General features: G+C 41.1%; 1 protein-coding gene across 3 annotated transcripts in view; it reads right to left on the reverse strand.

Moving 5' to 3' along the window:
• Positions 1-786: 786 nt before the first annotated feature.
• Positions 787-14,048, reverse strand: part of pitpnm3 (PITPNM family member 3) — a 108,625-nt gene continuing 95,363 nt past the window's right edge. For 2 of the 3 annotated variants that reach the window (XM_086261921.1, XM_086261920.1), the window contains exons 11-20: positions 12,275-12,469; positions 11,976-12,124; positions 9,401-9,517; positions 5,744-5,860; positions 5,495-5,643; positions 5,139-5,288; positions 4,728-4,911; positions 4,431-4,559; positions 3,930-4,345; positions 787-1,423 (exon numbers count right to left, since the gene is read on the reverse strand). In XM_086261921.1, coding sequence (XP_086118047.1) covers positions 4,004-4,345; positions 4,431-4,559; positions 4,728-4,911; positions 5,139-5,288; positions 5,495-5,643; positions 5,744-5,860; positions 9,401-9,517; positions 11,976-12,124; positions 12,275-12,469 — 1,532 coding nt within the window. In that variant the 3' untranslated portion in view covers positions 787-1,423; positions 3,930-4,003. The remainder of the gene's footprint in view (positions 1,424-3,929; positions 4,346-4,430; positions 4,560-4,727; positions 4,912-5,138; positions 5,289-5,494; positions 5,644-5,743; positions 5,861-9,400; positions 9,518-11,975; positions 12,125-12,274; positions 12,470-14,048) is intronic. The other variant, XM_086261922.1, reaches the window with a different exon arrangement.

Genomic DNA, 14,048 nt, shown 5'->3' on the forward strand with positions numbered 1-14,048 from the left:
ACAGACTTTATAAGTCAGTTAGTTAAACCAACGCACCATGTTTTTTGTTTGAATGTTTGAAAATAAGAGGACATATTTAAAGTTTTTTTTATTCAGATATAACAACTTCTATACATAATAATTTATATAATCTTGTCACTTTTAGCACTTATTACCATGATTACTAAGTCTGCATGTCTTGTATAGTTTGATGCTATCCAAAGTGAGAATGACACAGTGTAAATGATAAAATACGTTTGAGATAAAAGTTATTTTTCCATGTTCTTTGTCGTGTTACTTTTTAGTGACATGAAGAAGCAATGTTGAAATATTTAAGCAGCAAATATTTAACTAGTTAAAATTCTGAATTTGACTGCGAAGAGTGTGGAGGTATTTAAACCCTGAAAAAGTGCACTGCAACTATCAGTCAACTACCAATCAATACTTGCCATGCTAATTATGCTTTCACTGTAATGATTTAGGCAAACATGTTTTGATCACCTTTTCACGGCTGTGTCTATCAATCAGAAAACATTTTCGGTAAAATTAACACTTTTCTATGAACTATTTATTCAGTCGTTCAGTAGTTACAGTAACCAACAAGCAGTGACAAGAAGTACAAATACACCAAAATGCATCTCTTTGTTTCTGAAGCTCGAACTGCAGCTAAATCGAGAGTCACTGCTGTGTAGTGCAAATGCAACCTCGGGGGTCGAGCCGTGCACACCACAGTACTTCAGCGGCTGCGGACCAGGTCTGAGGCAGCTGTCAGGTGGCATGTTCTGCCTGACTGGTTGAAGGGGAGGGCGGTGGGGGATGGGGGTGGGGTTGAACTAGTACTAAGCCAACCACAACGTGAGGGGAAACATCCAACAGTGTGAATAAAATAGAGGCAGAGGCAGGAGTTCAGAGAGGTTGGGTGTTTGGCGCTCTGGATTGCAGAGATTGAACTGAAATGTCACAGTGATTCTGTGTCCAGAGGCCCACACTGGGATAATGTGTGTTGAGTATTTACATCAGTGGAGTCAGTGCAGAAGTCATTCAGCGTGACCACCTCTCAGCACAGCAGTCTGAATAGGACCGTGGTACGTGCAGCATCTGTTAATCAGCTGCTAAGGCTGGAAAAGGGTCATAATAGCTTCAAGGTAGCCACAATCATCGTTTTTCATCCTCTGGAGCATGTGTGTGTTCATAAATATGTGTGTACAGTAACACTTTTAATTACATTCTTAGGTTTGACAGTGAGACATAACTGAAGCTTGACACAAACGTTGACAAAAATTGCTGCCGTCCTCGGCAGCTGGTTCACATTTAAGAAGACCGAGTGACCTTTTCCACCGAGCAGGTCAGGAAAAGGACCGAACAGGTGGCGAAGTGTACAGGGCCAAGCAGGAGGTAAAGAACAGGAGGAACCAAAGTACACATAGAGTAGGCAGAGGTGACGCTGTTAAATGAGAGGAAGGAGAGTTAGAGTTTTACTGTAACGCAGTTCTAATTTCCCATTTGCACAACTCAAATTACACAGACAACATTTCTAAATCAATATATGAGTGGATTTCAAGCATTAACAGACATTGCAGTTGAGCTTGCATAATCATTATCATGGCCAGATCTCCATTCAGTTCTGCTAGGGAACTGCTGCTAATAATAGCACCCATTACTCTGGTTGCCACAGGAATATGTGGTATTGAGAAAAAGAGAACGATTATTCCCCCGTTGTTCATTTTTCCCTAATTTTGTGCTCTTAGACTTATTTATGCATTTAAATTCAAAATGGCTCTCTGACTAAAAACATGAAGACTGCAAGTCAGATCAGATACAGCACAGAACATCATTTAATCAAGGTGGACGCTTATTGACTTTGCTGGAGCTCAACAGAAGTGAACAAAATCAATCTGGGTTTGCGTCATGGCTTTGCAGAGCCTCGCGCTGTTAAGATTAACACACAATGCAGGGAAGTAAAAGGTGAAAACTTACATTATTCAATGAGGATTAATGTGACAGTAAATAAAACATTACTTCGCAGACGTAACATGAGGAGGCGTATTACAGCAGCCTGATCATAGGCTGTCTGAAAGAGCCTGCCTACAGTTAGAAAGTGTGTGAAAATGTTTGCTTTGCAGAACACACAACACTGATTTTCCATTTTGCACAAAATGACAGGGCCACAATTAACTCTCACAAAGTGATACAAAGAGACTGGCTTTAATCTACACTAAATAATAAAAATTGGGGGACCAATGCATGCCACTGTTGTGCTGCTGAACACTCGACTGATGTTCAGTTTTAGGTTGGACTAATGGTGCAAATATTGAACTCTTTCTGCTTTCAGATCTAACAATGTTTTTCTTAATGTTCTTCTCATGAACGTTTTAAAAAAACAACACTAATCTGCCAAGTACTCCTTTGTTGTGATTTGATAACACAGACAACTAAAATGCTGTATTTTGAAAAGCTTGGACACTGTGGAAAAACTCAAAATAAAAACAAAAATGCAATGATTTGTAAATGTCACAAACCGATACTGAATTTCACAAAATAAATGTTTAAACTGAAATAAATTACTATATAAGAAACATAGTGGCTTGTTTTGAATTTGATGGAGCAACATATTGCAAAAAACATTTGGGTCCAGGCCATATTTGTCACTGTATAGCATTCCCTCTTCTTTTAACAACAGCCTGGGAACTGAGGAGACTACCTGCTGGTCTTTTAAGAGAGGAGCACTCTCCCAGTCTTATCCAATGTTAGATTACAGCTGCTCAACAGTTCTGGGCTTTGTTTGTCATATTTTCCTTTACATGATGCTCCAAATGTTTTCATTTGGTGAAAGGGCTGCACGGTCTTGCTGAAATATGCAAGGCCTTCCCTTAAAAAAGACATAGTCTGAAAGTTCCTGTTATTAAAAATTCAAAATGAGCTTTTATTTTTCTTATTTTGGGCGACCGTGGCTCAGGGGGTTGGGAATCGCATCTGTAACCGGAAGGTCGCCGGTTCGATCCCAGGGCTCTCTGTCCTGGTCGTTGTGTCCCTGGGCAAGACACTTTACCCTACCGCCTACTGGTGTTGGCCAGAGGGGCCGATGGCGCAATATGGCAGCCTCGCTTCTGTCAGTCTGCCCCAGGGCAGCTGTGGCTACAACTGTAGCTGCCTCCACCAGTGTATGAATGTGAGAGTGAATGAATAGTGGTATTGTAAAGCGCTTTGGGTCCCTTGAAAAGCGCTATATAAATCCAATCCATTATTATTATTTTGTCAAATATATTTTCTATGTTCTATTTTGAGATTTCCAAATTATTGCGCTCTTTTATTTACATTTTACACAGCGTTGCAACTTTTTCAGAATTGGGTTTGTATATCTGAGACAACAGAGTCGACCAACCCAGAGGTGAAAGGTTTTCTCTATGTCACGTATTATTCCAAATGTTCCCTATTCAAGATGGATAGGCTAACAGTTTTCCTTCTGTTTTTTCCTTTTGTTTACGTTATAAGGTGTATGAGAGTCTCATATGGCTTTATGAGATTTGTAAATCATTCCATTCTGTTTTTCTAGCTCTGGACGGATCAGTCTAAGAGACCTGTGCCTCATTTGTCTGTGTTATTTCTCAGACACACTCTGCTGCACCTAACCACTGCACGTTAGCAAGATTATGCATAATAATCCCTCAATTTCCTAAGAAAACTGTGTTTCCATTTCAGCAAATATGCATGGAATACTGAACCAAGTCTATAAAGGAAAGTCTATAATCTGCAAAGGGCAGTAATATACTACACAATATGGGGCAATAATTTGTTTTGTTCAACCTGTAGCTTGTCCAGGATATAACTCCTTATAATAGGTCTCAGAATCGTATATACTGTCCTATACTAGCAAAATTGCAAAAAACTATAAGAAAAAAGCAAACAACAAATTGCAATGTTATAACCTGGAATATGGAATAAGATGTCACCTTGGCCCTGGACACTAAGACCCCTTTGTTCTCCTCTTCTGTCCTCCAGCAATCCTTTCATCTCTTGTCTCTTGTCAGGGAGTTGTATCTCCGCGATGCATGGAGGCTCGTCCCCAAGCACCTTGTCCTTGCCCTTGCCCTCCTCCTCCTCCGCCTCCCCCACCACCATGATCCTTATCCGATTCTGGTTGGCTCTGGGCTCGCTCAGGCTTAGGGTTGGGTGTGCACGGGGGGTCAGGTTGTTGGACTGACATGGTCCTGCGCAGGTGGGTTCGTTTACACAGAAAGTCAGGCTTCGCTGAGAGACCGAATGAACCTTTCCTTAAGACCATGCGAACTGAAGGAGATTTCTTAGGTCTGGCTCTGTGCCCAAACTGAAGAGTGGAGAGGTGCGCTGCATAACCTTCGCTCAGGAACTACACATACCACACAGGCAAAGAGTTAGAAAATCTGACAAGGAGAAGTGAGAAGATCAAAGTACATAAATGTAAATTGAACTACCTGGCACTGATTTTGGTACTTCTTCGAAGGTCTGCCAACAATATAAATTTGTGAGGGGCTGAGGCCTAGCATGTTGTAAACAGAAATGTCCTTCATGGAGCCATAGGCAGAGTTGATCTTAATGTGACACTGGTGAAAGAGAAAATAACCAGTCACACACGTGTGACATTTTGATTCAGCACATCCCAAAGCTACAAAATTGTGAGTGAGAGAGTGAGAAAGATCTCACTGTACGGCTTGGACCAAAAGGTCTTATTTGCTGTATATGTTAATGCCTATGTTAATGTCAGGATTTACCTCCTGGATGAGGTTCCTGAGGAAGATGGTCTTTTGTCGCAGTGGGTCATGAACTAAGCCCTCAGAAAAAAAGATCATCCCGTGGGGGAAATTGTGCTGCGAGAGCCAGGACACCACACGCTGTTTCTGCATATCAGGACGGCCTGTGATGTAGATGATCAAATATCCCAAGTCCTGCCAATGCCTGGATGTGAATGCATAAAATCAAGCACACATCAAAGTGAATAATTGTATCATGGTGGTATTATCACAGAGAGGATGCGCATAAATCCTTAAAACACTGAGAGCTCCAACAAAGCACGCGTATTGACTACTGAATTTGTATTTTCCTGTGAACCCTTCCACCTTCTCAAGATTTACATGTAGACATACAACCACACGCATGTATAATCAAAAAGGGTAATCAGTTACCTGACCACATCGACAGCTCCGGGACGGACCTTGGGGTCGCTGCCCATGATTGACACACTGGCAGCAAAAGAGCCATCAATGCTGAACACAACACACTCCATGCCCCTTGGTAACACAGTCAGGTAGGCCTCTGCACTAGTCTGATCCCCCCTGTGGATTGAAAAAAGGAGAAACTACATATTTAAAAAAATGAGAACTTAGTTGTTACTCCCTTCAAGGCCACTATTTATGCAGCATTATCCAGCAAGGAGCTCATACTCCAACACAGAGCATAAATAAATGAAATCTTTCTCTTCTTTCTACATCTTATTTGATAATACAGCACTTTGTAAAGGGAATGCCACATGGATGCTTACTTGACTACCATTTTAATGGGATATACTCCTAGGCCAAGCTTCTTGGTCTTAGGTATTGTGTATGTGACTCTGCCACTGCTGTTGGTCACCTCTGTGTCAAAGTGCACCCAGCGGCCCGACTGAGGCTGTGTCATGAGCAGGATATCCACCTGAGAGGGGCAGGGGTATAACACATGCGATTAATTGATTAATGCCAGCCTAACAAAGAAACGCACACGCATCAACATAAATCATATCGCTGTTTTTCACCTTTTCTCCAGTCAGAGTGACCATATCCAAGGGGCCATACATGAAGCGACCAACCAGAGTCTGGGGTCCATCCTCGGTGGCAATGACATCATTCACCCTGTGGTTTGCTGTGACGTTCTGCAGTTAGTGACAAGAACTACCTCCATTATTCAGGACACAAATGTAACACGTAAGCCTTTACGGCAACAACAGTTTGTCTCTGGCGCGCTACCCTGGAGTAAATTTTATGACTCATGCTGAAATGTGATTAGAAGTAACAGAAAAAAGAATCAGTGTCAGAGTTCAAATTAAAAAATTTAAAGGATATTATTGCATAAAAAATATATCTAAACGGGGTGAGAGCTCATTCCACCAGGGGGATGGCAACCTCATGGGCTCTTTTTAAAGAGGTGCCTGTAGCTGATATTTGTGCGGCAGCTAGTTGGGCATCACCGCACACTTTTGTGCGGTTTTATCGGTTGGACGTTACAGCCCCTTCGGTGGCTCATGCTGTCCTTTCTGCTGGGTCTACCACTCACTAAGGATGTGGTGGTCTGATTCCGGTTCGGTGGCTGCTCTGTGGGGCGTGTATATATGTCCCATACTTATGTGTTGTACCGAGTGAATCGACTGAAAGGGAACGAATAGTTATGTCTATAACTTCTGTTACCTGAAGGAGAGGAATGAGGTACAACACAAGGTGGCCCCACTGAGCAGTTTGGCTTGGTGAAGAGCGGCTATCGAACTGAGGGATGACTGTGATGACAGCGGCTACTTGTGCAGGCGGGGCCGTGCGCTTGTCATCACACGTCATCTGCCTTAAAGGCGTGATTAAAGGTTTCTTCAGCCAGGACACGCGAGGGCGTGATATCCCATACTTATGTGTTGTATCTCGTTCCTCTCCTTCAGGGAACAGAAGTTATAGACATAACTATTCGTTTTTCAAGGTTTGTGCTGTATCTAAGGGAACGTCTTCTGTGGATTTAAGATTTCTTGATTCTCTGTCATGTAATCTGAGATGACTCCACAAGAGTAAGTCTGCCTCATCATTTGTTGCAGGACACCTTGCTCCACCTGTAGCTGAGGATTTCTTTATGATTAAGGGTTTATTGTCCGGGGATATGATTAAGCTCTGCAAAGTGAATTTATGAACAGATGCCTTCCTGATGGTAATGTATAATGTATAAGAAACAGAACATCTAAAGCACCTGAACTATTGTGAACGTCCACCAAAATCAGTCGTCACTTTTGTCTGTACATGGCCTGTCTTTACAAGCCTTTGAGACAAACACAATCAGAGGGAATGAGATTAAAAATAGCCATAAATTTCCTGCTTTCATGCCCTGTTTTTCCAAATTTCCAAGTCCAGCCAAATACTGCTGAAGAGTGCACTGTGGGACCTTACAGAAAAGCATGCTAACTCCCTATTAAGCTTCCTTGTCATGTTCTATTCTCCATATTGCACTATTCAGTGAGTACCTCCAAGTGTGCCAGCAGTGGAACACTAATCCCTAAATCTCTTCTTGCTGAGATGGTTGCATTTTAATAGCATATTATGAGCGCGCTAATGTATAATTCACAGACTCTGTTGTGGGTCACCATGACAGAAACTGTAATTTTCCCTCCCTAACGTCTCTGTCATTTCTGCAACCTCAACGTTATACTGAAGAATTTTAACAGCATACAGTGCAAGTTTTATCAGCCTCACGAAGCTAGTATTTCAATTTTGGATTTATGTTTGTACACTGTAACAATAATTGATCAAAATAAATTATCAAAGGGGCCAACTTCTATAAATAAAATATCACAGGTGTACAGCCACACGCGCAAACAAAAGCAGCAGCAACGATAAATTTATTAACTCAATCGTTGTTTACTGGGGTTGTTTCATCAGGATTAAGAGGCTCAGATGACATTTCATTTACTTGAAAATGTTCTGTTGTTTATTGACAACACTCAGTGAAAGATAATGGAGCATCTGCACATGACAAATACAGCTAAATGCTAATGTGATCAACCATGTTGTTGTTGTGCTTTACCGTCTCACCACATCGGCTAATGATAATTGATTTAAAGGATGTGACATCTAACAACGAAGTTCAATGTTTCCAGCTGCTATCCCGCATTAGCTTTGTCAACAGTTAATTGTCTGCCAGCAAGAGGCGTCACTTACTCATCCTGTGATGGCAATGCAGAGAGAGAACATGTAAATATATATGTGCATACCTGTGCGTGTACATGCACCAGCATACAGTTTAACAAGATCCCAGCCTGCAGCTATGTGACTTGAGTGCATCACATGGCTCAGCATAGATTTATTTTTTGTGTCATGAACTCTGTGTGGTATATGTATAAACAATACGAACAAGCAACTTGTGGCTAATGACACCATCAACTTACAGACAAAACTATGGAGGACACGAGTTAGTGAGTCAGACACCTGCCTGTTAAAGAGCAACACACGAGAAGCAACACACGAAACAACTGCCACAGTAGTGGTCCCTCTCCAGCTGTGACAAAGGCCTCTTACCACAGCAAGAAACCTTTGAAATAGTTGCCAAATCTCTCCGAATAGCATCGCCCTGCAACAGATCATCTGGCTGTGCCCGGACTGAATCGGCATGGGGCTGCTTTAAATCTACACGTACCGACTCGTATCCAGGACGGGGGCAACTGCTTTGAGCACTAACATAAGAATCACATCACTTAGCTGAGGTGAGGCATGAACAAGTCGACACCGAGAAAAAGAAAACCTTCAAACTCAAATATAGTTATGTTTCCATGGCTATTCGGTTCTATTTATAGCCACATGAAAAGCAAGCAGGCACTAATTTTGTGTTTTTAGAAAAGGGATAGCAATGTGACCTTGATTATTCTACTCGGCAGGGTTCAGGAACATCGAGCAATTGTATGCGTCTGCCTGCATCAGTGATTCAAGGTGAATGTGTGGGAGTATTTTAAGATTTTTCCAGCTTCAGATCATTCATGGAGGCCAAAGACTTAACTACTACAGCTTCAGCCGTCTGTAATACCCGTATTTTAACCCTGATTAAGTGCATGTTACAAATTAGGGAAAGATGACTGAAATCAGATTTTGTCTACTTAGAACTTTTACACCCTTTTTATGTCACTTCATCTGCATCTTGCAATCGAACCCAGTTGTTGCAAACAAAGGCATTTAATTTTTCTTTTTTAATTTGGATCAACATGCCATCGTTGGTCCATGCCTTAAAGGCACAGCCAATCTCTTAACCACCAGATTTCTGGCTGGCAAACCTGAGGCTCATCACCTAATCAACACCCTGCAGTATATATACACTAGCTCGCAGATTGTTCGTTCAATTGTTGTGGTAGAGAGGAGCCTTTCTCGTTTCCCAAACGCTTGCTCTGATCGCTAGTTTGCTAACCTGCTATCTTTGCGCCCTAGGTTTCCTGTGTGATCCAGCCAAACCTGTGTCAACTCTGTCTGCTGATTGATTCGAAAGCTTGCCAACCCTGCCTGCCACTCTACACGTCTACAGTCTTTGCCAGTGTCAGCCACAGCTGAAAAAGCCTTTTAACTAGACTCTAGGATCATCTTTTTAGTCAGCCAATTCTTGATTCCCAAAACACTGAACATCACGTTAATCTGGTATTAAGTTATATACATCCAAAAAAAGGGGAATTTTAATTTTTTACCCTTAGTTTGACATGTGTCCTCCTTCTAAGCCACTTCTCACGGGGACCAGAGGGTGAGAAAGGAGCCGAGTCCAAGTTGTCTGCTTCCTTTGCCTTTATGCAGTCACATCGCATGAGCTGTTAATGAATACAAAAATATTTAAAATAAGAACAGGCATTTCCATAAGATAACACAGGTTTGTTTAACAGTAATGCCACTACTGTGATGGTGGCATTACTGTTAGCTGATATACTGACGAACAGTGCATCTAAAGCCTTAAAAGAGGTTCATCGTGTTTCTAATTCACAGTTTTGTAGAGAATTACTGCATATTGCTTGACTGAGGCTCTGCTTATCATTTTTGACCAGGTGGCCTAAACATCAAGAGAGAGTTTCCATAAAGACAGCAACAGAAAGTCTGACAAATGACTTTTCACACAACTTTTACATTCTGTTACAAATCGTAAATATTCTGCAGCACAAATGATGCTGTACGCCAAGGTTTATTAAATTCCTAATGACTTCAATAGAGCTTTGTTTACTTTGTGCATCTCTAAATCGTCTCCACTGTCTCACAAAGGCAACACACAGCAGATCGAGCCAACACGAAAAGATTTCTTTTCCCTATGGAAGCTCTGCTTTCTAATCATCTGTTTTAAAAGAGTGCCAGTGTTTCTAGAAGTTTTTCATAAGAAATAATGTGATTAAAAAGATGTTTTTCAAATGTATTTACTGGCATAGTGTTCATTGGTGTCTGAGGAGTTACAGATTCTCCTTGTCCTTGTTATCATAGGTTAAAGCTGAACTGCCCATAATATTTTTATGGGCAGTTCAGTGGGCAAAATGTGGCATAAACCTTGTCAAGGTTCATTGCTTAATTTCAGCTTTACTGCTAGAAATATATACTGCCAGCATGTTAAGACTCTCCTGACCAAATGATGGGTCCGTATGACTAATTAAAGTTGAGGATGGTAATATGGAAATGACTACAGCTGAGCCTAAGCTGAGAACATATTTGCAGACTTTTGAAATCCTAACCAAAGAGTTGGCAGCACACATACATTTTCAAACTTTTGTAGATTTCAGTCATACGCTTATTGAATTTATTTATAAAGCAGACTAAACCACAAAATCAGACATGTCCATATTTTTGTCATATCAAAGAGCAAGCTTGATAAAAGGGTTTCAGTTTGTCAGAGGCTCAGCTGTGATGGGTCAGATGAATCCTGAACAGCTTCACATAAGATCAAGCACGTCAAGTGTAACTTTGCCATGTTTTGCACATCATGTGTGTGTGTGCATGTGTGTAAAAGAGTCCTTTAGAGAGTCCTATTTCATGATTTCATGCTGACAGCTGAAAAGTTAGGCAGCATCTACAACATATGCTGAACAGAGTTTCATGTCTGGACAAAAATGTGAAGTTTGACTGGTTGTGGTTGTTGTGGACTTTTGGAATCAGATCAAACTCAAATGGCTGAGTTCCTCACATGCCATCCATTCAATTACAGTGAAGCATGCTCCCATTTACAGTACAGCTGAACCTTTTTCTTCATCTCTGCTAGTCTGAGCGTGAACTATTCTCTGCGTTCTGAATTAGCCTTGTGATAGACAGGTGACCTCTCCAGGGTGCAGCCCTCCTCTTGGCCTGTTACGGCCGGGATAGTATTCAGGCGATCCACGTGACCCTGAATTGGATGAGTGGTTAAGAAAACGGATGGATGGACTATCTCCTAGTGTGACAAATAGGTCAAGTCATTGTATGCTCTTTGAATTACACATTGTATGAAATGTTTTACATTAATAAACTCTTTCTCTTTTGTCCTGTTATGTAGAGAACAGGACAGTTTATTGTTTTAAGCACACTGCATGAAATGCCAGTGCATGAGTCTAAAAACGCCACAGTTTATTCTTATAATGTTAAGATACACTGTTTCCAACTTGACACCTCGGCTCATTATCTCCATGTCCTACCTCCCACACCTTTATCGTTGTTTTTGTTGCTATATTGAACTGCTTTAGAGAGCTGAACTTGTTTTTGGTCTATCTCTCAGAAAGAGTCCAGTGGATGACGCTTTTAGATATTTAAATACAGTTAGGTAAAAAGAAAGTACAGCCTCTGTCATTTTACATATTATGATATAATACAACCACAATTCCAAAAAAGAGTCGCGAATAAAAACAGAATGCAATGATTTGAAAAGGAACTGGCAGCAATTTACCATCTAATTTCCTTTGGAAACAGTAAGTGTGTACATAGACAGAACGAGGATGGATAGGTGGATGTGTTTGTATTTTTAAAAAATGATGGTGGTTCTTTATTTATATAGGCAATAGGCAATTTATATTTCATCATTTGCAGGGAATGAGTGAAAATAAGATTGAAAATATCATCAGAAGTTCAAAGAATCCAACGAAAACAAAAAGCATACCTCATCTAGTGATCATGTCCAGATCAAAGCTGTGATTAAGGGTATAAGTGAGCTGCAGGATTTAGTTAGTCTTCAATTTGAGCTGCAAAAACAGCCATTTTCGAGAACACTAGTTTATTAAATATGCTGTGGAGAAAACAATACTGTTATTAGTAAGGCTCTCTCACCTGCCGAAGAACAAAAGCTGCCACGTCAGTGGACTCCCAGTAGGAGGCGTGAAAAAGGTGAGGCAGAGCCACTGTTGGAAACGCAGTCAGCACATCAGGGCAGTACAGAGCATAGTCCAGCCTCTTGGAGCCCCACCAACTACTGGAAACTGAAACATAAACACACATCCTCATACTTAGATGGGGGAACTGAGGTCACTTTAAAAGCTGTGAAAGCTCATCAACTTGAATTAATCTCCAGAAGACAAATGGAAGACGACGGCGTGGCCTTTCTGTCTCTTTGTTTTCCTCCCACTCACTGTTAGCGATGGTGTTTCCAAGTTGGCCCATGGAGCAAATCGACATTTCACTTTCCACACTGGTCACACTGGCTCTACGCCCCCCCTCTTCTCCTCCTCCTTCAGTGTCGGTCTCAGAGGACTGCTGCGAAGTCGGCCCTCCGTGAGTTTGCTCACCTTCCAAAAACACATTTGGATGACTTTGGATACTGTCTGCTATAGAGGGAGGGGGGAAAGGGGAAATACAAGAACAAATGGAGAGGGAAGAAGAAAGGAAATGCTTTGATTACAACAATTGACTGGTCTGAATCTTTAAATCAATGCTGCTATTTGCCTAATAAGCCAGGTTCTCGCTGTGTATTGACTTGCTTTGCATTTTATAAAGCAAAACCAAAGACAAGCACTATGTATAAGTGTGATAACAGACGAAAAGCTTGTTCCACACTTTGTGGGTTTGAATCAATTTATTAGACTGTATTTGGCATTAGCTTTGGGAGCCAGAAAGCATCTTGCTCTTGGTTCCTGCGGACAAGTAGAATAATTTATCAGGTTGAGTTCCTTGTTTCCCCCAGCAAGGCTCTACACTGCATTTTCCTATTTGTTCTGTCTTAATACTGAAGATCCCAGAGACCTCGTTTCACTAGACATCCCAAACATAACAGTTTTCTCTCACAGACCCTAAAAGAAAAAGCATCATATGATTATTAATTCAGACAGCAGAGAGGCAAAGGCCTATCAGCTCTGTTCATTAGCACATTTATCTTAACAGCTATAAAAGATTCAGGACAAAAGGAGATTGACGCTGAATGTAACAGAGCTTCTACCTGAGAATATTCTCTGACAAGCTGAACAACAGCAGCAAAAGAAAAACAGCTAAAGGCTCATCTCTTTGTTTGAGAATGCTCCCTTGATGTTTTCTGCTTTGACCTATACTATAAAACTTTTTTATCTCTTGAGAGTAATGATTATCCTATTACCGAAGCCATTTTTTATGAAAGTAGAATGGCAACTACAAACCCACCATTACATCTCTATCTCTCTTTCTCTCCTGAGAGCAAATGCTAATCAGAACACATCGTGTCTGGGCTGGTCTTTGATCGGCACTTCAGATACAGCATACCCTTCACAGTTTCTTCTATCAGTTTACTTCTACTTGTGCCAAACATAAACATTAACATTACAGATAAACATCTGTGGACATTGTGGATGCCTGCCTCTATTCAGTATCTTCAAATGGCCGTGATGTGTCAAAGTCATTATCCAGAATTTTCAGTTTGTTTCACAGCTTGTTATGCTCACGTTAGCCCTTTCTCTGCTGTTGGATGGCTATAAATATGCCAGCAGATGAAGTCCCATGTTGCCTGTTTGGTTTGAGAAGGATGAGCAACTGCAGCAGAATACAGATTAACTGCGGCTCTCAGAAACATGGGGGAGAATCAGCTGTGGTTAACGAATCCCCGCAGTCGAGGCAAAGAATAGTCCACATTCGGTCTGTTAGGAAGATGATGAAGAAATCTGACACATACTCTGTACTTATCAGTGCCGGGCATCTGATTGCCAAATTTTCTGTGTCACAGGTCTGTGTTATGTGAATATATGTGGGAAGAAAAGACATTTCTAGATGAGAAGGGAAAAATGTAACTGTTCAGTATTTTAGGGGTGTTTTAAATGAAGTCTACCAGTTTAAAATATAACTTCAATGTTGTGTTACATAAACACATTTGTGTGGTGATGAGCATGTGGGGTCCTGGATTTGTTTGAAAATGCAGTCTTTTAACAGATAACTACTCAAATC

This window comes from Aulonocara sp. 'chitande type north' Nkhata Bay, linkage group LG14 (genome assembly GCF_057382095.1).
Source record: "Aulonocara sp. 'chitande type north' Nkhata Bay isolate Kocher_YH1m ecotype deep benthic linkage group LG14, A_spYH_male_GT1.1, whole genome shotgun sequence".
Taxonomy (NCBI): domain Eukaryota; kingdom Metazoa; phylum Chordata; class Actinopteri; order Cichliformes; family Cichlidae; genus Aulonocara; species Aulonocara sp. 'chitande type north' Nkhata Bay.